This window comes from Coccinella septempunctata, chromosome 5 (assembly GCF_907165205.1).
Source record: "Coccinella septempunctata chromosome 5, icCocSept1.1, whole genome shotgun sequence".
Taxonomy (NCBI): Eukaryota; Metazoa; Arthropoda; class Insecta; order Coleoptera; family Coccinellidae; genus Coccinella; species Coccinella septempunctata.
This window is the reverse complement of record NC_058193.1, coordinates 33221213-33249166: the sequence shown is the minus strand read 5'-3', so window position 1 is coordinate 33249166 and position 27954 is coordinate 33221213. Positions and strand designations below refer to the sequence as shown.

At 37.8% G+C, this 27954-nt stretch overlaps 1 protein-coding gene and 1 long non-coding RNA gene across 2 annotated transcripts in view; one reads left to right on the top strand and one right to left on the bottom strand.

Annotated features, from left to right (window-relative positions):
* The window catches only part of LOC123314536, a 65360-nt gene that overhangs the window by 5640 nt on the left and 31766 nt on the right, over positions 1–27954 (bottom strand). The gene's annotated exons all lie outside the window — the stretch shown is intronic.
* LOC123314531 (homeobox protein goosecoid-like) lies at positions 22–27919 on the top strand. Its single transcript, XM_044899869.1, has 3 exons — positions 22–1104; positions 6650–6900; positions 27309–27919. The coding sequence occupies exons 1-3, from the start codon at positions 486–488 to the stop codon at positions 27477–27479; spliced, it is 1041 nt and encodes a 346-aa protein (XP_044755804.1). The 5' UTR covers positions 22–485; the 3' UTR covers positions 27480–27919.

Sequence of the window (27954 nt, the reverse complement as noted above, 5' to 3'; positions counted from 1 at the left end):
AAAAAGATGGCGTCAGTTGAAACTTCCTCAAGACCGAACGGTTGTGCCGAGATGGATGAAATTCATCTCATTAAGATCTACGCTGATTTTCTTGTGAGATATAAGTCGAAATGTCACCATGTATAGGTGTGTTGCTATATCCGCAACTATAATTGAATAAACACAAATTTCTCTCTTCTGTTGATTTTTCCAACCTACTTCAACTGAAGTCATCAACTTAGTCGATCAAAAATGAAATAACTCCTCGAAAACTACAGATAAGAACGAAACAAAGAAACTACCCATAAACGACCGAGTCGCAACCCAATAAAAGCATCCATTTCAACCCCCCGTTCAATTTCTGCCACACATCGTATACATCGCAATCGGACGCTCGACAAAAACCCAACAAAACCTCCCCTATCGCGATCAGATTTCCGGCGTGACAGCTCTATTTAGCAGTATTTGTACCATTTAACTCCCGAAATCTACCCTCATTCAAGTTCATGACATCCGCGCGAGGTGGGGAGGGGTGGTTCGTCGAGCGGACCAATCGCGCGCGCCGTGGGCGTACCCCGTCCGTTCAACTGTTCCCGACCGACGGTTACCGCGATCGTTTCGTTTCTGACGCGCGTCGGAATGGTGAAAAAGTGATCTCGGCCGAATTAGCGCGTCCGTGTACTTACCGAGCGTCTAAGGCGAGTGCGAAGCTGGCTTCCGTCAAGCGAGAGAGCGATCTGGACTGGGGCGAGACCAGCGCGACCGAGTTCAGCGAGGAGAACTACCCTGAGGAGGAGTTCAAGATGATCGAAACGTCGCAGCAGCCGGTCGGCGTTTCGCGGGGCGCGAATTTCTTCGGCGGTCACGGTTATCTGGGTGGCATGTTTCTGGGCGAGGATTTTCGGCCCGTGTACAACAAGAACAGGATGAACGACGGTGCCACGTCGAGCGGCGGCGGCGGTGGCGGTTCCCTGTTCACCATAGACAGTATTTTGGCGCCCAACAGGCCGAAACCGACGGCGGTGCCGTCGCAGCAGCAGCAACAGCAGAGATCCGTTTTCCAGCATCCCGGTTTCGGTCTGGGGCACATCGGAGGTTTTGGGTCGGCTTCCGCCGATTTTCTGGGTGAGTGAGATTCGGGAAATGCTCTGTTCTTATGATAGGGTGGACGTTGGTAGAAAAGCTTGTTTCACCAAGATCACAATGACGTCGTCAAAAATCGGTTTTACAAAGTAAGTCTTTGACTTGTACAAATATTTCAACAGTAGATTCTTGAGGTCAAAAGAAACACCTTTTTCCTTTACCGTTTTTTCCTAATCGGCTCGGTTTAAAAGATACAGGCTGTTGAAAAACGATAAAAAAATGTTATTTTTTATCATATCTCACAAACGGTTTTATCGAATGAAGTGAATTTCGGAATATGGTTTCTCATCTATTTGATGGATCTTTTCCGAACACAAGATATCAGCCACGTCTTCCAGTTTTCCCATTATGACCATTGCGTACCATGAAAATTCCAAAAATTCAAAGAAACCGACTGTTGAAACTAAGTTGGACGCTATCTAATGAATATTTGAACGTTTTGTAAAATAAAAGCATTCCTCATATTTTCTCGTATAATGCGACGTTTTCGAGTAATTTGATGTTCAAAAATTAAAAAGTATCTGTGAAATTTGAAAAATTGGGTACTTTGGCTGAATGCAACTCTGTTTAAAAGATCCACAGATGTGTAGTGTTACAGATTTAGCTAGTTATTCTGAAGGTAATTTTGTTTTTCCAGGGGTGGCACAGCTCATTACGAATCGGAAAAAATAGTAAAGGAAAAGTTTCTTATGACGTCAAGAATCTACTGTTGAAATATTTCTGCCTTACTAACAAGAATGCTCCTATATCTGAAAATGTGAATATAATACATGTAATAAAATAAAAAATCTACTAACCGGGAAAAGATAAATCAAAATTATCTTTTGCAATCAAGTTCTATTCTTCGACGTAGGTAATACATAAAATAAAATATGAAGAATTAGTTAAAATATTATGTGTTATACAATGAAAAGAAAAAAACCCGGATTTTCTCAAAACCTAAATTTTGCAGATAGGACCGTTCATGTTGGGACGGCAGATTTGTACGACTCAAAGACTCGCCCTGTATATTGTTCAATATTTATCTCTCAAATATTCAATATCCTATCGATAATAATTTACTCAACTTATGGTGGTATTCTGCTTTCATCTGTAAGACAATCTGTAACTTTTCATAAGCCTACAGGAAAATTGCAATTCTTGACGTTTTTAGTGATCTGTAGCTTACATCAGGAATCAGTAACTAGTTACGATAAGTAGTTCAAAAGTAACACTGTAAAGAAGATAATTACAGGAACATTTCCAGAATTGCATTATTTAGGAATCTGTCAATCGGACACTGACAGATCGATCGTACGCTACAGATTTGTAACTTACAGATGAAAAGCGGAATACAACCATTACTTTCTATACCTACCTATAGGAAGAGATATTCAGGAAAATAAAATAGTTCCATAGAAATTTGTACTCATTTTGTACTCAGGCAGAAACATAAATGCAAATGGCATATTTCCTATGCGACGATAGATAGTCATACAAACAAATTATTCTATATCTTGTCACAACATCCTCCTCGAGGTATAAAGAATCACCAAGTTCCAACATGACTGCATTTTTCATAAACTTCCATTGTATCTTGTATCTATGTATACCATTAAAATTTTTCACACAATTTCAACACAACTGCTTCTCTTCACATATTTATTGCTGAGAATAAGTTCTGCTTTATACTATTCGAGCGATTTCTACTCTCGAAAGCTCCCAATTGTTTATTTGCTAGATATTGGTGTTTATATAAGATATCACAGTGAAGCGGTAGATTTTTATTCTTAGTACAATCTAACTTCCCCAACAACCCTATCCCAAATGAATACACAAATCCCAAACCAACTCAAATTTTATGATTGGTCTTTGGAAATAGTTATAGTACTTTCCAAAAAACACCCCCCTTCGTTTGAACCTCCAATTTAGGAACACCCTGTATATGATGTGGAGGGTGGAACATCCTTGGAATGATCGAAAATGAAATTTGAATTGTTGAGTCAGTTTCAATGATTTTGTAAGAAATGCTATTCTAAATCTCAATTTCTTCGAAAGTGGAGGGTGTAGCTTAGAAACTAAGTCAAATTGTAATAAAAACGTAACAAATTGTAGTATGGTTCATGTTTTGGTAGGGCGATTAGGCTGATGGGTTATCATCACGAAATAACCTAATAAAAAAAATAATAAAATTAATATAATAACGAAACGATAATAAAATAAATGAGAATTGAATGAAGAATAATAAAACTAAATATACATCAATCGGTAAAATCTGCGGAAACTATTTTCTTGAAACTCCTGATAATTTCTTACCCTCTATCAATGCTTTTCCCGATTTTCCACCACCAAACGACCCCCCCCCCCCCCCCCCCTCTCAGAAAAAACGTGAAAACCGAGCCGTACATACATAAAACCGCGATATCGAACGTAAAAGTTCGAGAATCAATCATTCGGCCGCCGCGGGTCTGCGAAAAATTATGAAATAATAATAATATTGTTCCTACTGCGCGCCCCCAGGGGGCCATACCACGTTCCGGCTACCCTCGCGCGTCCCCTCTGCGGCCCTAAACCCGTCGCGGCGCGTTTTGTATGCATGAACTGACTAAAAGAAACTTTTAAAAATTGTTTCACGCGTCGCGACGCTCCGCGGTGGATTTTTACGTAAGACGATTTTAATCTAGTGGGAATAGAGTTTAAAAGCTTATTTTTTCGTTGCTCGAGGTTTGCGACGACGAATTTTCTCGAGGGTTACCTACGGTGTGGAGGGGGAACCGTTGTTTGCATGTTTTCAGTCTGAGAACTGAGAAAGTAGAACAATTTCTCTCGCAAACTCTAGATATAGAAGATTGACCTCCCGAAATTATCTACATAACGAGAAATTTCTTCGAACATTCAATACGGAATACTCCTTCTGACGAAAATCTTAGAATCGTCACATTTTGAAATAACCATTTCAACCGTTTCCCAAAAGAACAAAATTGAAAATAAAAATGGGTCTTTAAAATTTAAAGCCTTTCGTTTCTATTGCACAAGTTGGCAACATCGACTGAAATATGCGTTGATAATAAAGGACAACAAATACACTATCTTGATGAGATAGACAAAGGTGGCTTTCTTTGAAGTCTTCGACGAACGAGGAAGATCGTAAAATTTCATGGGAATTTTATGGGTGGTTGCTGTTGAGGCTCGCCAGTGAGTACGCGTCTTATGATGACGTAGAAAAACAGCTGTTATTTTATAAACAAGCCATTGTTCTTTTTATTTTCTAGTAGGCGGTGTTGCCAAATCGTAAACTAAAAACGAAGCGATTTAAATTTTAAAAACTCATATTTGAATGATTTCGAATAGTTTCCGCGGTGCATCTGAAAAATTCACGAATGAAACTCATAATTATTCAGTTTAAACTTGCATATGCTGTGATAACCGAAATTGAAGAGAATTCCCTATTTCAAGAAGAAGGTAGAATTAGGGGTCGCCAAGTTTATGGAAATTGTAAGATCTTGTCTTGATTTCAAAACAAGAAGTAATTCCACAATTTCAAAACAAGACAAGACAAGAAATTTTATGTCAATACTAAGATTTCTTGTGAAGAAAACAAGAAATCTTCAAACATCTTGTCTAACCAGGAATACGCAAAAAATATTTATTTGTGGAAAATATAACTTATTTTAACGTAAAGTGTACCTATTTCTATTTATTGCAAACATTTATTGGTAGAAAAATGTGTATTGAAAATAATTAATGATAATCTTGTTGAAACTCAAATTGGAATCTAGATTCACAATTTATTTTTTATGTTTAAGGAAACATGGTATAATTTTGGCTTGTATCCACATGAATTTCGAAAGAATAACAGAATTTCTTTCTGTCGCAATATTGCCACTTATGTAGGTACCTACCACTAGCTTGCATTGGTGAATACTGCTGCTTTTTTCTTTTACTGCAGCTTTCTCAGCTACGGTTTCAGATTCAGATTTATGATTTTCGCTCGCGTTAGTCATATTTTCACTAAAAATTACGTTTCTCCCCATATTGCTTGTCAGTGAATATTCTGAGTCAGAATCAGAGCCAAATAGCTCAGCAGATGTTCTATTTACTGAAGAGTCAATGTAACTTATGAAATAAGACTACCACTTTGTGATAATCAAGAGTAGGCATAGAAAAACAAGATGCAATTCAGTTCAAAGCCGTTTGGAAAGGTGATGACGTAGAAGGTATAGCAAAGTCAAGTTCAATTGACAGAACTGGGTCCGTTAGCAGTGGCGTATCGATTGATAATAAATCAAGTTGAAAATCTTTTAAACAGAGTTGTATTCAGTCAAAGTAGGTCCCCAATTTTTCAAATTTCACAAATACTTTTCAAGTTTTGAACATCAAATTACCCGAAAACGGCGCATTATACGAGAAAATATGAGGAATACTTTTATTTAACATAACATACAAATATTCATTAGATATCGTCCAACTTATTTTCAAGAGTTGGGTTCTTTGAATTATTGTATTTTTATGGTACGTGATGATGATAATGAGAAAACTGGAAGACGTGGGTTTGAAAAAGATTAATCAAATAAATGAAAAAGTATATTCCGAAATTCATTTCATTCGATAAAACCGTTTGTGAGATAGAACTAGAAATAAGCTTTTTTTAGGGTTTCTCAACAGCCTGTATCTTTTGAACCGAGCCGATTCGGAAAAAATGGTATAAGAAAAAAGTGTTTCTTTCGACCTCAAAAATCCACTGTTAAAATATTCGTACGAGTCAAAGACTCACCCTGTATACGACCCACAGCTCACCCCTCGACTCCAAAATTTCCTCTAGACAGAACACACCAAGCGTAACGCGAAGTATTCCTCCATTCACACCTTCCCGACATCAACAATGCAGGAAATCACTTAAGTGGAGAATCGATCAGCGACTATGTAAATCCCCTAAGACGGTGGGACGGATGCTGTGAATGTGGGAATTGCAGATCAGAACCTGATCGGGCGTGAATTCACGCGCATTTGAACAGCCTTTGGTGCAGGTGTTGCTGGTTCAAAACCGCGCTCGCTTCTTTTGGGATTTGCCTCGTTTCGAGACCAAAGCCACCCATGACGAATGTTTAAGCGTTTTCTCGATACGTCCACTATTTCATACAGTTAGAAAATGGGAAATGCAGATAGATTCCCCAGAACTAAAGGTCGTAATCCATTGCTACATGACCTAAGACAGCCACGTCCCTAGCTTCATCTCTGTTATGAAGCTTCTTTTAACTTCCGACTGAATTTTGGTTCTTTTATGGTATCCAGAATGGTCATACTGAAGGAACTGGAAGATTTAGATGTCCCATTTGAAATAACATTTTCCCATTTCTATCCCCATCCGAATTTTCTTCCCTAGTACTTCCCTAACGCCATCCCTGATACTTTCGGAGATACTGACGATTTTCTACGAAACATTGCCAATGAGTTTCATGAAAATTTGGTTAGTGATATATAGGGTGTCACAAAATCCACCATTAAAAAAGTTTTTTACCCCCAAACTCAATGCACATTTTCTTTTCAGCTATGGCGTACCCTGGACTATATCCGGGCTACGTTCACGCCTTAGCTGCCGCCTCCCAAGCCGCTTCCCTAGCTACAGGGCACCATCACAACCCCCACCAACCCCCCAAGAGAAAACGCAGACACAGGACCATCTTCAGCGAGGAACAGCTGGAGCAGTTGGAGGCTACCTTCGAACAGACGCATTATCCCGATGTTGTCCTTAGGGAACAGCTAGCCTTGAAGGTGGACTTGAAGGAAGAAAGAGTAGAGGTGAGTGTTGATGATAACCTACACATTTTTCTTCAAATAATGAGAAATTTATCGTTTCTTCCATCTATACCTCACATACGAGGATGTATTGATATCTAGTTAGCCTATAAACCAGATCCATGCATAAAAAAATATTGCGTTACTATAGCAACGAACAATAACTCATTAGAAGTGTCAGTGTGAAGTTTGAGGTCAAAAAGTAAGCCAAAGTTAGGCAATAAATTGAAAGAAAGGAGATGTCCACCGAGACTGTGACAATCGAAAAATTGGAGGATCGAGCCATCATCAAGTACCTGTATTTAAAAGGGTTAAGAGATAAGCAGATTTACGAAGATATGCTTAATACCCTTGGTGATCAATGTCCTTCGTATGCGATCGTGAAAAATTGGGCTGCAACCTTCAAAAGAGGTAATTTTTTCATTGAAGTTGATGACCGATCGGAAAGATCAGTTTCTGTGTTAGTGCCCGAAAATATCGCTGCAGTTCATGACATGATTTTATCAGACCGTCGAATTGGGCGAAAACGGGTATCTGAAGCATTGAATATTTCATACGAACGCGTTCATCATATAGTTCACGTCAATTTGGACATGAGAAAATCGCTGCAAAATGGATCCCCAAATGTTTGAATGTTGACCTAAAGCGTGCAAGGGTAGAAGCATCGCGTTCGATCTGATTTGAAAACGATGTAGACTTCTTAAACCGAATTGTTACTATGGATGAGACTTGGGAACATTTCTACGATCCAGAAACAAAGCAACAATCGATGGAATGGCGACACTCTGGTTCTCCAAGACCTAAGAAGTTTCGTGTCCAAAAATCTGCTGGGAAAGTTCTTGCTTCAGTTTTTTGGGATTGCCATGGAGTAAACACGATTGATTTTTTGGATAAGGGTAGAACAATAACCAGAGCTTACTATCCAACATTACTGACCACTCTACGGGATAAAATTGAAGAGAAAAGATGCGGAAAGTTATGCAAAGGTGTTTTTTTTTTGCAGAACGCCCCTGCACAAAAATCTCATGTTGCCATGCAAAAATTCGTGATTTAGGGTTTGAATTACTAGAACACCCTCCTTCTTCTCCAGATTTGGCTCCATCCGACTATCATCTCTTTCCTCAACTGAAAAAAAGTTCAAAAGGACGTAAATTTTCTTCCAACGGGGAGGTAATAAAAGCCGTGGAAGTCTGGTTTGCAGAGCAAGAAGAAACATTTTTTTTAAAGGTCTAGAGACGTTACAGCTCATTATGAAAACTTAAGGGCCGAATCGGAAAAAATGGTATAGGAAAAAAGTGTTTTTTTTTGACCTGAAGAATCTGATGTTGAAATATTTGAACGAGTCAAAGCTATTTTGTGTGAATCAGGCACCTTCAAGTTCAAATTAACATCTTCCGGGAGCAGACATCAACGTCTGACTTCTAATATATTGATCCCACTTTTCTCGGCTTCTCGCCCCTTGGTCCCCCATTATTATCCATCAAATAGGAAGCCTCGCATCAGACCAGCCCCGCGTTTCGTACAAATTAAGCATGTTGGATCGGCGCCGTGCGCCGCGTACACAAGCCCAAATATTGTTCTTTATTCTTTTAATAGGAAAATTTATTTTCAATTATACGATGAAATTGCTGGATATGCCGAAGCTGCACGGATGGGGCTTCGCCGATTATTGGCTGAATAAATCTGTCAGACGGCAATAAAGAAAGCGATTTTTCTGTCGTGGGGTTTCGTATTTGAATGTACTGGGGATTTTTCTGTTGGAAGTGGCGCTGGCGCGTATAGAAATGAATTAAGGCAGACAAGAAAGTCCATTTAGATTCGATGCCCCATCAAAGTTCTAAAAATTGGCGAATGAATGAGTTAGGAAAGTGGGAAAACATTTAGATATCGAAAAAATTGGTGAAACTTTCGAAGAGTCTCAAATTTTTGGCAGAGTATGATTTGATCGTTTGAAATCACTGGCTTCGTGCAGAAGCCAAATGGGAAGATGACTCTCTCGAAATACAGACGTCTATCTGGGTGGTTCAAGAATGCGTCAGCGGATTTAAAGCAAATGTTGACATTTGAGACCACTCGGCAACCGAAAAAGTACTCGAACTGTCCGATGTCCCGTTTACATTATTAACCTTATAATGTTTACCTTTCGTTTCTCGAGAATGAAGTAACAGAACGTTTCGACATAATCTTTTTAATTCCGAGATAACAAGTCATCAGGCATCTATAGGCTAGAAATATATAGTACATACGAGGATATATTGAAAAATTTCAATGTCAAAATATTTTATTACTCGACATATTCTCCTCTTAATTGGATACATTTATTACAGCGAACCTGCAACGTCTCTGGACCTTTCAAAAAAATGTTTCTTCTTGCTCTGCAAACCAGACCTCAGCAGCTTTTATTACCTCCTCGTTGGAAGAAAATTTACGACTTTTTAAACTTTTTTTCAGTTGAGGAAAGAGATGATAGTCGGATTGAGCCAAATCTGGTGAACAAGGAGGATGGTCTAGTAATTCGAACCCTAAATCACGAAATTTTTGCATGGCAACATGAGATTTGTGTGCAGGGGCGATGTCCTGCAAAAACAAAACACCTTCCGATAGCTTTCCGCGTCTTTTCTCTTTAATTTTTTTCCGTAGAGTGGTCAGTAATGTCGAATAGCAATATCCGGATATTGTTCTACTTTTATCCAAAAAACAATCGTGATTACTCCATGGCAATCCCAAAAAACTGAAGCAAGAACTCTTCGAGCAGATTTTTGGACAAGAAACTTCTTAGGTCTTGGAGAACCAGATTGTCACCATTCCATCGATTGTTGCTTTGCTTCTGGATCGTAGAAATGTACCCAAGTCTCATCCATGATAACTATTCGGTTTAAGAAGTCTATATCGTTTTCAAATCGAGCGCAGATCGAACGCAAAGCTTCTACCCTTGCACGCTTTTGGTCAACATTCAAACATTGGGGATCCATTTTGCAGCATTTTTCTCATGTCCAAATTTACGTGAACTATATGATGAACGCATACGTATGAAATATTCAGTGCTTCAGATATCCGTTTTAGCCCAATTCGACGGTCTGATAAAATCATGTCATGAACTGCATCGATATTTTCGGGGACTGACACAGAAACTGGCCTTCCCGATCAGTCATCATCTTCAATGGAAAATTTTACTTCTTTTGAAGCTTGCAGTACAATTTTTCACGGTCGCATACGAAGGACATTGAATACCAAGGGTATTAAGCATATCTTCGTAAATATGCTTACCTCTTAACCGTAAATACTGGTAATTAATGATGGCTTGATACTCCAATTTTTCGATTTTCACAATTTCTGTGGACATCTTCTTTCTCTTAATTTATTGCGTAGCTCTGGTTTATTTTTTTTACCTTAAACTTCACACTGACACTTCTAATGAGTTATTGTTCGTTGTTATAGTAACGCAATATTTTTTTATGCATGGAACTGGTCTAGGCTAACTACATATCAATACGAGAAAATATGAAGAACTGGAACACGTGGGTAATAGCTTGTGCTCGAAAAAGGTTCATCAAATGAATTAAAAACTATATATTCCGAAATTCATTCCATTCGATGGAACCGTTGTGACTAAAAATAACATTTTTTTAATGGTTTTCAACAGCCTGTATCTTTTAAACCTCGCCGATTCGGAAAAAACGGTTAACGAAAAAAGTGTTTCTTTTGACGTCAAGAATCTACTGTACCCTGTATAAGTGAGTAAAGATTTAAATTTCTCAGATTTAAAAAACCGATGAAAAAAATTGAAACTTTCGAAACCGTCTGAACTTACTTAACTTTCACGGAGCAGTATATTTTAAAAGAGATCTTAGTACCATGCAAATGTTACCTTTCAAAAAACGGCATTCATAGATCAGAATCAGAAAGAATTGAAATTTTGCAATGAAACAACATGGCAGTATTGAAAAAAACCACGAACATGTTTACCCCATTTGTAAGAAAGAAAGGTATCTTATAACAGTGCAATTTGTTTTAATATTGTATCTATCACGTTGTTTTACAGTGCATAGGCAAAGGCGTCTCAAACGAAAGTCGAAGCTCTCTTGTATAATAAATTCTTGATTAGAAGTACTCGTTTCCAAGACTGCGGAAATGCACTTCTGCGCGTTTTTTCTTCAACGAAACGCGCTCAATTTGAACCTTATTGAAACTCCCAACTGCAATAAAATGACATAACGATGTACTTAATACATGCCATCAGCGACGAAAAAATTTAATTTTTCCTGTTTCATCTTCTTGTTCGTGAATTCTGTAAGGAACAAATCACACACGTTAAGTACGGGTGTAATTTCGGAAACGTAAATCAAAATAAGCACACGGAGCACAATAAAAATATAACTAAAAAAGCAGGTAATATCACACACAACTCGGATATTACCTAGAAACATCCCCGACAACACATCACGAGAGAATATGCGAGATACAAACAAGGGGGGAGACTCCACTATATACCCGGGGTAAATTGGAAAATGTAACCTGGAAAGAAGATATATATTTAATCAACTCAGTTTTAGATCCGTCGCTATCAGCTATGCGAGACGGCAGAAAGGATATATATTTGATTCTGAAATTGAATCCTCTTCCTTATTTAATATCGTCGCATTCGATATATATGTGTGCGGCTTTATTTGATTAGAAAATTCTACATTGTCGAGAAACGGGATTTTTTCTTCCGAAATATGGATGTCAGAAGCGTGTTTGCAGTTTTCGACTTTCAGTTCTTAATTTGATACCGCAATTTCGTCGGCGATAAATAGTTCTATTTCATTTTCGATAATAATAAAGAATTCAGCTTACAACCACCTATACTTCATTCATATTTATTTTAGCAGTCGGTTGGCCTCGAAATAATTTTCTCAAGTTTTTGTAACTAGAACAAAGTTAGGTTGGCACTCATGAAATGTCGTTAATGTCATAACGCCGTTGCCACAACTTATATCAATTTTTATTACGAAAATGCTGAAAGTGATTGAAAAAAGAGACAGGGTTTCAGGAAGTGCTATTTAGAATTCAGGTCCGCTCATTCAAATAGTTATACCTACCCTGATATTCTAAAATCCACAATACGTCAGACGGTAGCGAACATATTCAATGTAATAGAATTTATATAATGTTTCATCTGAATCTAAACGACATATATTTAAGCTGGATATTTCCACAATCAGAAAGATTGTGAATGAAGAGGATGACAAAGAATTTTCTTCTATTGGGAGACCCAAAAAAGTGGTGGCATTTGAGAATTTTATGTTTGAGTGAATTAATGCGAAAAGTTTAATACAGGATTTTCGATAAATGTCATCGGAGAATAAGTTCCCTAAAATAGATTTTTCTATTTTTCATTTTTGACTTGTCCTATACAATGTAAATGTCTTAAGGTACTAATAAATACCTATAATTATTATTATTACATCAATGTATTAAGATGAATAGCCACAAATACGAGCAAGTTGCCCTGTTACTTGTGTATTCATTGTTCAAAGGTGAAGTTCATCTTAACTTGAAACTTCCTTCAATTCCTTCTACTTATATTGATGCAAGATGATTTTTGTTGAAGAATTTAACATTCTTGTAATTATCTGTTTATTCCTTCGGGAGATACCCATTCCCAATCACTGCATCATATGCATTTCATCTTCGAGTTAATATTTTTGAAATCTACAAATGATGTAGGTAAGTCAAAGAAGATAACGAACATTAACGCTCCACAAGCTAGTATATATTATGATATTATACTGATCTCTTGTATTTTCCATGCAAATAACTAAATTTGGTATGCCTTCAATCAGTTTGTATAAACTTCAATTATGTTCGTCACATATTTTCCGAAGAGATACCACATTGTGATAAAATACGTAATAACAGAAACTTTTACGTAGAACGGGCAACATAGCGTTGATTTAAAACCCAAAATTGTTTTGACAAGCTCCATAACCCCACATTTTCGTACTATACAGAGTGAAATGTGTCAAATTTCCATGGCCAACCGACTGCTAAAATAAAAGTGAATGAAGTATATATTGGCTCTAATATTCATTTCCAATATGTTATCTTTTAATATAGTTGTTTTTTCATTCCGTTCAAGAGTAACCAGGTTCAAATATAACCTTTTTTCATTTTGATGTAAGTAAATAAATACGAAGGCGTAGAAGGGCCACATAATATTTTAAAAATATTTTTCCTTAAATTCCGACTTTGAAGTCGGAATTTAACTAACTTTAACTTTAAGTTGCACGACTGTGGCTTAACAGAATCTTAAGTACCCTTGATTCTGTCGTGCAACTGACAATAAAATTAAGCGTCCATTAACTTTAAACTACGCTTAGTTAAGTACTCATTTTAAGGGATTTTGACAACTGTCAGTTGTCAAAGTGTTTTTCGGTTGGCATCACTCCAAAAATACATGTTTTGCTTTGTATTTCTGTAGATCTTCACTTGTTTATATTTCTGCAGTTGGCAACTGAATTCACGTATTTTGCCAAACCTTTTTCATGTGATTTTACTACAGTTTTGGTTAACTTTGCTACTTCCAGAGCAGATAAAAGACGGATATGAAAACATGGTAATGGATTTCCGAAGCTCCCAGACTTCAAAATGGAACACGACCCCCGTATGAACCATAGAAAATCACCAAAACGTCCCGTCATTCGAGTGTAATACGAATCGGCATATATACACGGACCAATCGAATCAGCCTCCCGTTTCGCTCCGCTGTTCGAATATTCGATAAATTGGATAGGCACGGCCTTTTCCGGAAGAACAGTCAGCGTCCGCCATCAAAAGATGATAACGACATCGATGCCAAAATCACAGAGTCGCGGCGCGGAGCGGAGGGATAGTATCTGTTTCTGTGCGCGAATGGATAAATTGGAATTAATTTCGGAACGCTGAACATTTCGCATCTCACGGTCCCTGATCAAAGGCCAGGTGACGTGAACGGAAAGACAGAAACAACTCGACCTGGCTTATTACTAGCTGACAACGCGCAAATTTAATGCCAATAAGTCTTTGATGACGCGCTGCTTTGTGTCTATATCCCTGTCCGCTTTGTTACGTAACGCGTCACCTGATGGGAGTAAGAGGGTTAATTAAATCTGACTACATCGCTTTGATTTCCGTGAAATGCCGTTCTTTTTTTTCCCGCCGCTGTCGTTTCCCTGTCAACCGGAACGACTGATGACAATTGGCGTAATTCGAGCACAGAGTGTGTCTATGCGCCTAGGGATGTGCAATGCATCAGGAAACATCGATTTGCGGTTTAGATCTGAACCACGAACGAAATATCGATTTTTTTTATCGATTCTTATTATTATTTTATCAAATTCTATTGAATAAAACTCTAAACTTGATGATTTGTTGGTGGGACATTGAATTGAACTATTTTTGGGGGAAAACAAAATGGCGGGGCGGATTCAAAATGGCTAACGAGTTTGGAGGTTATGGTTCATATAAGATCTTAATTGGAAAATGAAGTTTTGGCTGTTTTGCCAATTAAACGAAAGAAATCAGGAGAAAGATGGGAGATAGGCTTCCAGAGAAACTCCGGACTTTTTTATGTGGACCACCCGGTATAATACGACCCTTTGATGGATGGTTATCGAAAAAATGATATGCAGACACGTTTCCGACTAAAGCAAACACCGCCAACGCCCCGTGAAAAGCAAGAAAAGCGCACAATAGCCTCCCCACCATCTGAAAATATTATTTTTCAGAAAAGCGATAGAATTTAAATATTTGAGACGAAATATCGCACCGCAAGAACCTTCTCTGCGTTCGCCGTCGCTGAGCCGGGAGATTTCTCCAATGCAGAATAAATAACAGGCAAAGCAGTTTAGTTAGTTTAGCAAATGGGCCGAATGTTTTGACAGTCCTCCACTGCGCGGCTAAAGACCGGGGATCTGTTATCCTATCTAGATTATGCGGTAAGATATGGGGAAAGGGAACGTTTCTTCCTTCTTCCCTCATCCTCAGGACCCTTGAATAATGCGGCGGTACACTGCTCGCACGATCCGGTATAGGTGCGCTGTTGATTTTTGTCCGAGATTTTTCGCGATTGAATTTTATCCGGAGGAAGACATTTCGAGGCGTTTGTATGTAGTGCTAGTGAAAAATTTTATTCATATGCATATAGCAGTTGCGGCTTACTCGATGAGATTCAAGATTTTTTATTTACTGACCAAAAATCTACTAGTTACGAGGATATATTGAAAAATTCTTAGTCTACTACAGAACCAAACAAAATTTCAATGTCAAAATATTTTATTACTTAACATATTCTCTTCTTAATTGAGAATACATTTATTACAGCGAACCTGCAACGTCTCTAGACCCTTAAAAAAAAATTTCTTCTTGCTCAGACCTCCACAGCTTTTATTACCTCCTCGTTGGAAGAAAATTTACGACCTTTTGAACTTTTTCTCAGTTGAGGAAAGAGATGATAGTAATAGATGGAGCCAAATCTGGTGAATAAGGGAGGTGTTCTAGTAATTTAAACCCTAAATCACGAATTTTTTGCATTGCAACATGAGATTTGTGTGCAGGGGCGTTGTCCTGCAAAAACGAAACACCTTTCGATAGCTTTCCGCTTCTTTTCTCTTTGATTTTATCCCACAGAGTGGTCAGTAATGTCGAATAGTAATATCCGGTTATTGTTCTACCCTTATCCAAAAAATCAATCATGATTACTACATAGCAATCCCAAAAAACTGAAGCAAGAACTTTTCCAGCAGATTTTTGGACACGAAACTTCTTAGGTCTTGGAGAACCAGAGTGTCGCCATTCCATCGATTGTTGTTTTGTTTCTGGATCGTAGAAATGTACCCAAGTCTCATCCATAGTAACAATTCGGTTTAAGAAGTCTACATCGTTTTAAAATCGAGCACAGATCGAACGCGATGCTTTCATCCTTGCACGCTTTTGGTCAACATTCAAACATTTGGGGATCCATTTTGCAGCAATTATTCTCATGTCCAAATTGACCTGAACTATATGATGAACGCGTTCGTATGAAATATTCAGTGCTTCGGATATCCGTTTCATCCCAATTCGACGGTCTAATAAAATCATGAACTGCATCGATATTTTCGGGGACTGACACAGAAACTGTCCTTACCGATCGGTGATCATCTTCAATGGAAAATTTACCTCTTTTGAAGCTTGCAGTCCAATTTTACACGGTCGCATACGAAGGATATTGATCATCAAGGGTATTAAGCATATCTTCGTAAATCTGCTTACCTCTCAATCCTTTTAAATACAGGTGATGATGGTTCGATACTCCAATTTTTCGACTTTCACAATTTCGGTGGACATCTTCTTTCTTTTGATTTATTGCGTAACTCTGGCTTACTTTTTTGTCCTCAAACTTCACGCTGACACTTCTAATGAGTTATTGTTCGTTGCTATGGTGACGCAATATTGTTTTCATGCATGGAACTGGTCTAGGCTAACTAGATATCAATACATCCTCGTACATAATTGTCAAAATTTCAAATGAAATAGTCGATATCTGAATTTGAGTGGACAGGGTCACCCAGAAAAATCATCGTAGATCCAAATGTGGTACATATTCTAAAAGAGCAACTCTTCTATAGTAATAAACCTCGGTGCAATCGTTTGGTTTCGAAAAATTTTTTAAGTGACAATTTTTTTGGGGACTTTCCGAAGGTTCATTTTTAACAGGCGTATCTCCCAGAAGAATCATCGTATTTCTAAATTTGGTACATATTCTCAAAGGGCATTTTTTCTAGTGATGAATTTCGAAATTTCATCGATCTCACTGCAATCGTATGGTTCTGACAAATTTTTCAAGTGTCCCCATATTTTTGGGAATTTTTAGGTCAACTTTTGACACGCGCATCTGGCAGTATTTTGTATGGATCTCGCCCCGAATCATATCTTTTCATTACCTCTGAGCCATTTCACAAACTCATTAACTCCAATTCGCCATTAGGGGCAGGCATATCGCGGGAGCTGGATCAAAACTTCCTAATTATGGATAATTGACCTGGCAAATGAAACGTGTCTCTGAAAGAAACCGGGCGGCAGTAACCGAAGCGTTAGAACTCCGCTTTAAATTCTAAATTTGTAATTAATCATCAGTCCGGAAAATAATCAAACTCTAGCCGGGGAAAGTTAATGAGGCAAAACTTTGAGACGGGGCGCCTTAATAAGTAACATGCAAATCTCAGAACAACTTCATTAATATTCTTCGGATTCGCTGAAATATCCTTTTCGGGAATCGCTCTCTCCTTTTGCCTACGCCGAGGTTGCTGGCTTGTATCAGACCGCTTTGCCAATAACTCTTTTATTAAACTTCTCCCATCACGGGGAAGTCTTACTAGTTCGCGGAATTTGACGTATTACACTATGCCCTTTGGCGGTTTGGAGTTTTCCATCGCGTTTTCCAATTAACGTCACCTCGCTGACGCTGAATTTGTACAGAACATGAAGGATCCAGAGCGGAAGAATCACGACAAAGGTATACAAAATCACCCAAACATCTTTTCGTCAACTGAAAAAAAAGGAAATGAAAATTGAGGTAAAAAAAACTTTTTCTTTACCATTTTTTCCGATTCAGCCCTGAAAATTGGCCATTTTGAGTTTTCATAATGAGCTATGCCACCCCTAGAGAAATTGAATTCCCATCAGAATCTATAACTCGGCCAAAGTACTAAATTTTTCGAATATCACAGATATTTTTTTATTTTTTAACATTAAATTACTCGAACGGCGTATTATACAAGAAAATATGAAGAATACTCTTCGTTACAAAACATTCGTATATTCATTAGATACGAGGATACCTATATTGAAAAACTCTTAGCGTACTATAGAACCAATCGAAATTTCGATGTCAAAATATTTTATTACTCAACATATTCTCTTCTTAATTGGATACATTTATTACAGCGAACCTGCAGCGTATTTAGAGCTTTCAAAAAAAAATGTTTCTTCTTGCTCTGCAAACCAGACCTCCACAGATTTTATTACCTCTTCGTTAGAAGAAAATTTACGACCTTAACTTTTTTTTCAGTTGAGGAAAGAGATGATAGAGTGATGGAGCCAAATCTGGTGAATTAGGGGGGTGTTCTAGTAATTCAAACCCTAAATCACGAATTTTTTGCATGGCAACATGAGATTTGTGTGCATGGGCGTTGTTCTGCAAGAATAAAACGCCTTTGGATAGCTTTCAGCGTCTATTCTCTTTAATTTTTTTCCTTAGAGTGGTCAGTAATGTCGAATAGTAATCTCCGGTTATTGTTCTACCCATATCCAAAAAATCAATCATGATTACTCCAGGGCAATCCCAAAAAACTGAAGCAAGAACTTTTCCTTCAGATTTTTGGACACGAAACTTCTTAGGTCTCGGAGAACCAGAGTGTAGCCATTCCATCGATTGTTGCTTTGTTTCTGGATCGTAGAAATGTACCGAAGTCTCATCCACAGTAACAATTCGGTTTAAGAAGTCTACATCGTTTTTGGTCAACATTCAAACATTTGGGGATCCATTTTGCAGCAATTTTTCTCATGTCCAAATTGACGTGAACTATATGATGAACGCGTTTGTATGAAATATTCAGTGCTTCAATATCCGTCTTAGCCCAATTTGACGGTCTGATAAAATCATGTTATGAACTGCATCGATATTTTCGGGGACTGACACAGAAACTGGCCTTCCCGATCGGTCATCATCTTCAATGGAAAATTTACCTCTTTTGAAGCTTGTAGTCTAATTTTTCACGGTCGTATACGAAGGACATTGATCACCAAGGGTATTGAGCATATCTTCGTAAATCTGCTTACCTCTTAATCTTTTTAAAGTACAGGTGCTTGATGATGGCTTGATACTCCAATTTTTCAATTTCCACAATTTCGGTGGACATCTTCTTTCTTTTAATTTATTGCGTAACTCTGGTTTACTTTTTTGACCTCAAACTTGACACTCTAATGAGTTACTGTTCGTTGTTATGGTAACGCAATACTTTTTTTGTGCATGGAACTGGTCTAGGCTAACTAGATATCAATACATCCTCGTATATATGTCCCCCTCCCTTTAAAAATTGACCTGTTTCGGCTTTTTCTCTGAAAACATTCTTGTCGCGACATAATTAGCCTGGCAAGTTTTTAAATTGTCACCCTGTATATATTTATCGATTCAAAAATGTGCGACGACGTTGTCAGATGCCTAGATTCCATAGTTTCGATCTTTCCATTGTCCCATTAATTCCGGTATCGAATCTTTTAAATTCATTTTCGAATCATCCACTCTTGTGAAAACCTTTCTCGCCCTGTATAACCTCAGACGCATCGTGCATTTCTGCGAAGAGATCTGCTTAAAAGAAAGCCGATACCACCCCAATCGACTCCCCGCCAAAATCCTAATTTAAAATTAACGAGTCCATTGTTCGGTGTTCGACTCCAAGAAAAGTTAGGGACAAAAGTGATACGTCTCCGCACTGCTAAATTCAAAGGGACGGTACGCGCGCCGCAAAAGGGCCAAAAGGACGTCTCTTCTCCGTAAACATCGCAGAGATATTGGCTTATGGGAACACGCCAAAGCAATTACTGGAATATTTAAGAGTTCCTAATCCACTTATGGGATTCGGAAGGCAGGGGAAGGACTCCGGATAGTTGGGATCTAGTTAATGGATTTACTCAAGGTTTTAACTGGTAAGACGTCCGGAATATGCCGTCTTTCGGGCCACACACCCATCGCATGCTGAGTCCGAAAGTTTTTTCGGTGTTTCTGTCATCTGGGAAGCCGATTACTAGGTTTTAAAAAATTAAGTTTCAAGAAGACTATTCATTTTAACATCACGGCGGCGGATCAGTGTTGGAAACCTCATTCAAGTCCACGAAATTTACAATTTTTAAAGTTTTTTGAATTAATGTGAAAAGTTTACTACAGGATTTTCGATGAATGTCATCGTAGAATAAGTTCCCGAAAATTGATTTTTCTATTTTTCGTTTGACTTGTCCTATACATTGTAAATCTCTCAAGGTACCAATAAATACCTAATTATTATTATTATATCAATGTATCAAGATGAACAGCCACAAATACGCGACAGTTGTCCTGTTAATTGTTTATTCATGTGAATTTTTCTTCAAAGGTGAAGTTCATCTTGACTTGAAACTTCCTTTAATTCCTTTTACTTATATTGATGCAAGATGTTTTTTGTTGAAGAATTTAACATTCTTGTAATTATCTGTTAATTCCTTCGGGAGATACCCATCCCCATCCACTGCATCATATGCATTTCATCTTCGGGTTAATATTTTTGAAATCTATAACTGATATAACGTATTCACACTTTAGCCAAAGAAGATAACGAACATTAACTCTCCTGAAGCCACTGCATATTATGATATTACACTGATCCCTTGTATTTTCCATGCAAATAACTGGATGTGGTATGCCTTCAATCAGTTTGTATAAACTTCAATTATGTTCGTCACATTTTTCCCGAAGAGATTCGACATTGTGATGAAATACGTAATAACAGAAACTTTTACATAGAAAGGGCAACATAGCGTTGATTTAAAACCCAAAAATGTTTTGACAAGCTTCATAACCCCACATTTTCGTACTATACAGAGTGAAATGTGTCAAATTTCCATGGCCAACCGAGTGCTAAAATAACATTGAATGGAGTATAGTATAAAACATAGACATAGAGACAACGACTGAGCAATGTCAGCATGAAATTGGCTTTTTTTATAGAAAGAGAGAAATGATCGTCGGGAATTTACCTGTTTCTTTTTTGTTCACGTAGAGGTGAGTGTAGACCAATCAAATTCTAGAAAGAGACAACTGCATTCCCGACGTGCGTTTTTCTCTGTCACTTTTTTTGACCGTATTTCATGCATAGATAGAAAGGGAAGGCACAGTCCATGTCGATATGTCTATGGTATAAAATCAGTCCACAGAAAAAATCTATGATCGAAACAGAAGCACGAATCAGAAATTGACAGGTCCGAGCTATTTTCCACATTTTCATTTTAAAGCCGGAAAATCGAGGTGTTTTCGTTGGACCACGCTGTACAGGTGTATATGCCATCAGGACTTTTTTATAGAACTTTTGGAGCTCTGCAAAATAGTACTTTATCATTTTCTTCTATCTCTTATAGTTTCACCCAGCGTCGACCATAAAAGCCTGAAATCAACAGCTTCATGCACGACTTATTAAAAAAAAAATCGATCTCCTAATTATTTAGGAATGAATTTCGCAAGAAAACCTAATCTGATGAATCGAAATCGAACATCCGGAGTTATGGAAAAAAACAAACAAACAAATTAACTAACAAACAAAAATAAATTTCTGTTCCATCAATTTTGGAACTGTTCGTTCGGAATCGGTTCCCAACCAGTACAATCAATCGATTCGGTTCCGAATCGGTTCGCGATTCCGATAAAACAAACATGATTTTTCGTATCGCACGGCCGCGATTCCGCCTTATACCTCGAGCCAGAAACGGGGATTCATTAAAACGGCCCCCCACAGACGTATACCTCCAACAATAACATATTTAATAATCCCCCATTGTTCGGCAGGCAAATGCCCGCAAATCCAGCCGGGCCCGGGTTCCCGCCGCGTATCGGTCCATCAATAAAACAGGATCACTCCATCGAATCATTATAATTCCCGTGTTTGTTTTAGTTTAAAACATCGGCGGCGGTATCGGGAGCCCTCAGTGGCTCCGGGAAATTTGAGGATTATTGGTTTGTTGTGCGGAGGTCGAGAATCGTACTATACAGGGTGTCTGTAAACAAATGCGAAGGACTTGGGAAGATATCTTTCTAAGTCCTTGGGGAGACTTAGAGACCTAAGACTTGGGGAGATGATTCCTCGATGAAAATAAGCAGGGGTAGTTCCTATAAATTTTTTTCGGAATCGACCTCCCTTCCAAGATACAGCCTTTGGAAGGCGATGACGAGTTGACACTTTCTAATTTTTTTACGGGTGCTAAAAAACACTGAGTCATGAAACTATATACATAATATGAAGCACTATGTAGATATTACTCACACAATTTTTTTAGATCTCATTTATTCATAATTAGGGGTTGAAAATAACAACCCCTTATGATTTTCCTTCAAAAATTGTTTTCGTATGATAAATTTTAGAAAAATAACATTCTCTTATGGTTTCTCATTCAAATCAGGAGAAAAAATTCTGTTGCAAAATTTCGGTACAGTCGATATTTTTCTCGGAATAAATAAAAACTTAAAAGCAGTTCTGATCACTGTCATAAAATGACTACATCCCGCTAAAATACATGCATCAACTCTCTGCCTCATAGACCTTCGTATACTGCTTGTAAGTTTTTATTTATTCCGAGAAAAGTATCGACTCTATCGAAATTTTGCAGGAGACTTTTTTTCTCCAGAATTGAATGGGAAACCATAAGAGAATTTTATTTTTCGAAAATCTATCCCACGAAAACAATTTTTGAAGGAAAATCAAAAGGGGTTGTTATTTTCAACCCCTAATAATAATGTTATGAGATCTATAAAAATTGTGTGAGTAACCCCTACTAAGTTCTTCATATTATGTATAGTTTTACGACTCAGTGTATTTTAGCACCCGTAAAAAAATTAAAAACTGCCAACTTGTCATCGCCTTCCAAAGGCTGTATATCTTGGAAGGGAGGTCGATTTCGAAAAAAATTTATAGGAACTACCCCTACTTATTTTCATCGAGGAATCATCTCTCTAAGTCCTCCGCATTTGTTTACAAACACCCTGTATAATACGACTTTCGGCCGCATCTAAAACGATGGTGCAACGCAAATATGTAGAGCGAAAACGAATTAGGACAAGATTTGTGAGGGTGGGCATGCCATGAATCGGTTAATGCGGTGTTTCATGTAAATTTGGAGGCCTGGAGGGTGTCGACACCATGGGGGTTGTTTAGGAGATAACGCTGAATTTCAATGTGGAATAAGCAAGAACGGACTACAGTCTCTTACTGCCTACTTAGACGCCCTACTTTTTGTGTTTTGTGTGAAAAACCACTGTCTAAATATCTCAGAAGTATCTATATTCTATACTGAGTTTCGATTGAATTCAGAAGTCAACGTTCTTGGGTGTTGTGTTGGAAATCCAGAGCACCCACTGTATCGACGTCCCTGTGTGTAATTCTGTTCGGAAAATACGCGAAAATTAAAAACGGCACCCGTAATAATCCAACAATTCGGGATACAATGCTTTCCATTATTCACCAGCCGTTTCTGCCATCATAATTCAATTAAGCTGTCTGTTTTCCCATTTGTCGATGTTTAAATAGAAAGCGACGCCGCCTGCCTCGGAAGCCCTGGAGCGTGCTCAGCGTCAGCTCGCTCTCCCAATCCTGGACTCAGCCCGACGAGGATATACCTTCGGTCTTCTGCAAGCCGAAATTTTTACGGGAAAATTACAGTTCAAAAAGGCGTATACGATAAACTTACAAACGTTTTTCCCTTTCCTCTGAGCCAAGTAAATTCATTTGTGAGCCTTTCATTCTATTTCTGACAGTTCTGTTCTTTGAATTTCTTATCACCCTGTATACTACTTTTGTAAGCTAAGCACAGAGGAGGGGTAGAGACATGGGGGAAAAACAGCTTATTTTGAGGGTTCGGACAATGGTCTATTTGAATGAAGAAGGTCCAAACCGCTGCGTCTGGCCAGTCGCAAAAGGTACCTAAGGAATGTCAGAGAAGAAAAATCGAGATTTTCGACGTTCATTAAACCCAAATGTAAACAAATCCACGTCAGTCTGATACATAGACATAGAGACATGGACTGTGCCTTCCCTTTATATCTATGCATGAAATACGGTCAAAAAAAGTGACAGAGAGAAAAACACGTCGGGAATGCAGTTGTCTTTTTCTAGAATTTTGATTGGTCTACACTCACCTCTATGTGAACAAAAAAGAGAAAGGTATATCCCGACGAGCTTTTCTCTCTTTCTAATAAATAGCCAATTTCATGCTGGCATTGCTCAGTCCATGTCTCTATGTCTATGGTCTGATAAAACTGACAAAAGTGAGGTTAGAACCGATAATCGCCAGGGGTGGGTAATACCGATTAGAACCATAGAACTTACAATAGAGTTTTTAGCCTCAGTATTTATAAAATTAATTTCATCATGTGGTTTTTTTTAAGGTGGATCTCCTGGCCTACTAGTTTTAAAATCAAAGACTGATATATCCTCGTCTAGAGATCACGGGTTACAGAACACGTCTACTTCGCAGATCCTTTCGCAGTCAGATTATTCTATTACCACGTATCAACATCGGAGGGGACTAATTTTGTTTAGTCTCAAAACATTCCATTGTTTCAAGTGGATCAAAAATTCAACGGAAGGTTAATTACTAAGCGGGGCATTGATCGCTATACCCGTAGACGCCTGCAGGCGAAAGCGGTGAAAAAGACCACAGAATCGGAGATTTCGTTTCGTTTACGCAAATTTAACGGTCTCGGTTCTTTTTCTGCCGCGGTTAGCTATTGTAACAGGTAGGGGACGATGTAGATGAGAAACTTAACGTTATCTGTACTTCAAGTAACGTTGCAGAAAGAACAGTATCACATGTTCCACCGACTCTCATTTTGAATAAAACTATTTTTCATATTTTCGAGTGATTTGATGTTCAGAAATTGAAAAGTATCTGAAATTTGAAAAATTGGGTACTTTGGCTGAATACAACTCTGTTTAAAAGATCCACAGATGTGTACTGTCACAGATTCAGCTAGTTATTCTGAAGGTAATTTTGTTTTTCCAGAGGTGGCACAGCTCAATGACTACTTAAAATGGCTTTATCTTTTTATCAGGGCCGAATCTGAAAAAATGGTGTAGGAAAAAAGTGTTTCTTTTGACCTCAAGAATTAACTTTTGAAATATTTGTACGAGTCAAAGACTAATCTAATCTAATCATAGAATGACTACCCCCTGCTAAAATACATGCATCAACTCTCTGCCACGTAGACCTTCTTGTAAGTTTTTATTTACTTATTCCGATCGACTGTATCGAAATTTTGCAAGGGACTTTTTTCTCCATAATTGAATGGTAAACCATAAGAGAATTTTATTTTTCGAAAATCTATCCCACGAAAACAATTTTTGAAGGAAAATCATAAGGGGTTGTTATTTTCAACCCTCAATGATAAAGTTATGAAATCTAAAAAAAATATTCGAGTAACATCTACTTAGTGCTTCATATTTTGTACAGTTTTACGACTCAGTGTTTTTTAGAACCTGTAAAAAAAATTAAAAACTGTCAACTCGTCATCGCCTTCCAAAGGCTGTATCTTGGAAGGGAGGTCGATTTCGAAAAAAATTTATAGGAACTACCCCTGTTTATTTTCATCGAGGAATCAATCTCCCCAAGTCCTTCGCATTTGTTTACAGAGGTGGCACAGCTCATTATGACTACTTAAAATGGCTTTATCCTTTTATGAGGGTCGAATCTGAAAAAATGGTACAGGAAAAAAGTGTTTCTTTTGACCTCAAGAATTAACTGTTAAAATATTTGTACGAGTCCAACACTCATCCTGTATATTTAGTCTACAAGTCTACATCATTAGATATATAAGATGCGAAAATTCAAAGTCATTCAAACTTTCAGCAATTTTTGTTCAGTGTGTATTATAATTTCTTTCTCCTTAATTATTGTTTATTTTGCCACTGGTTATTTCGGTTTTCTTTCAAAATTAAAATAGTTTCCACTTTTCCTTCGTTCACACACTAATAAACATCAGCCCAAACGGACGCAGACAGCATCTATGACATTGTTTGATTTGATCACCCAGTACCGATAATCCCCCAATGTTCACACAGGAGGGTGCCAACCGCCACCAAACGCCCAAAATCAAATGAATAAAATTACGCAGCCACTAAACGTCAAAAACACGCACTTCGTTCTCCCCGCCGAGTCACTTCTTTCGGCGGCTTACTTTCGCCAGTTTTTCGGCCTTCCCTTACACGTCGTCGCCCCCGTTTCGCGATATTTGCATCGAAATAATTCCGGAAATAATGCGTGTGATTCAGACAACAATGGAAACAAAGAACGGCTTTTTCTTCGGGCCGCGAAATGGAAAATTCGTATATGGCGCGGCGGTCGTCCGTTGTTTGTCTGAAAAGCGGCGAGGAAATGGGCTTTTTTCGGCCGTTTCGTTCTGGATTAAATAAATAAAGTACTTTGTTGGGCATTGCCAACTTAATATGTAAATATGCTTGTTTCAATTGGGTCGGGAAGGGAAAAAGCGGCACTCTCCGAGTTCTGACAAAATGAAGCCGTCGTCTGCGCGAATTTGCTGAGAGGCGAAAGCGCCTTTTTTGTGAGGTTTTATTGTTGCGCTTTATTTCACGTATGAAATTACGGAAGTTTTCGCATTTCGGGTCTGCAGGTGTTAATTTTAGAGGGTGTTCACCAATGCGGCAAAAATGCAAATGCTCCTTGTATGCTTCTTCTTCTGGGATAGGAGTAAAAATTTTTCGCCGAGTTTTTGACTCGTGCAAATATTTTAACAGTAGATTCTTGAGGTCAAAAGAAACACTTTCTTCCCTTACCATTTTTTCCGAATCGGCTCGGTTTAAAAGATACAGGCTGTTGAAAAACCTTAACAAAAAGTTATTTCTAGTAATATCTCACAAACGGTTTTATCGAATGAAATGAATTTCGGAATATAGTTTTTCATTCATTTGATGTGTTCTTTAACGAACACAAGATATCACCCACGTCTTCCAGTTTTCTCATTATGACCATTATCTATCATAAAAATACCAAAAATTCAAAGAACCCAACTGTTGAAACTAAGTTTGACGCTATCTAATGAATATTTGAACGTTTTGTAAAATAAAAGTATTCTTCATATTTTATCCAATAATGCGCCGTTTTCGAGTAATTCGATGTTCAAAAATAAAAAATATCCGAAAATTGGGTACTTTGGCTGACTTCAACTCTGTTTAAAAGACAAATGTGTAGTGTGACAGATTCAGCTAGTTATTCTGAAGGTAATTCTGTTTTTTCTGGGGTGCCACAGTTCTTTATGAAAACTCAAAATGGCTATATCTTTTTATCAGTGCCGAATTGGAAAAAATTGTTTAGGAAAAGGGTGTTTCTTTTGACCTCCAGAATCTACCGTTAAAATATTTGTACAAGCAAAAACTGTTTGTCTTTGTCGACCATATTTATGCAGTCTCTTTCGGCTTTTGCCCAAAAATGCTTCGTTTGAATATGTTCCAAACAAATAACCAGTTACTTCCTATCACTTCTAGCATATTCTCGACCTTTCGAGAACAGTAATAGTTGACCAATAACTAGGAATATCAACAATGTTATTAAACACTTTTCAATTTTTCCAATTTTCTCAACCAAATACTTTTTTCCAGGTCTGGTTCAAGAACAGGCGCGCAAAATGGCGGAAGCAGAAGAGAGAAGAGCAGGAACGCATCAGGAAATTGCAAGAAGAGGACCTATGCCGTGTGGATCAAATGAAATTCGAGCAATCGCAGGTGTCGCATTTCAGTGGCGACGATTCTTCCGATCTGGAGGTAGCTTAAGGTTCCGCCCCCTTCAAAAAAAAAATATCAAAGTGATCTAGTCAAAAGTTGTACAGTTTCGATGTGGCCGATGATAGTATTTCCGCATCTGAAAAACTAACGAAGAAAATATGTGAGAAAACATATCTATCACCCTGTATCGATACGAATAAGCTATGTCGATTTCTACTCAGTATTTCTTCTAACTTCAGGTGTACCCTGTAAATATATCAAAAATTGAATGGATTTAGGAAATTTAACCTCTGTGTATATTGATAGTTTATTATTAAGTCCATTATATGGTTGTAATTTATATTTGAAAATGGTTACATTTATTCGATGTAAATTATTCATTAAATCACGTGCAAAGCTGTAATATAGCTGGATATATTATGTGTAAATATAGTTTTATGTAAAATATTAGATATCTTATGTTCTTCTATTAAATGGACTGGTTTGAAGGTTATTATAGCATTTATGGCTATTGATATTTTAT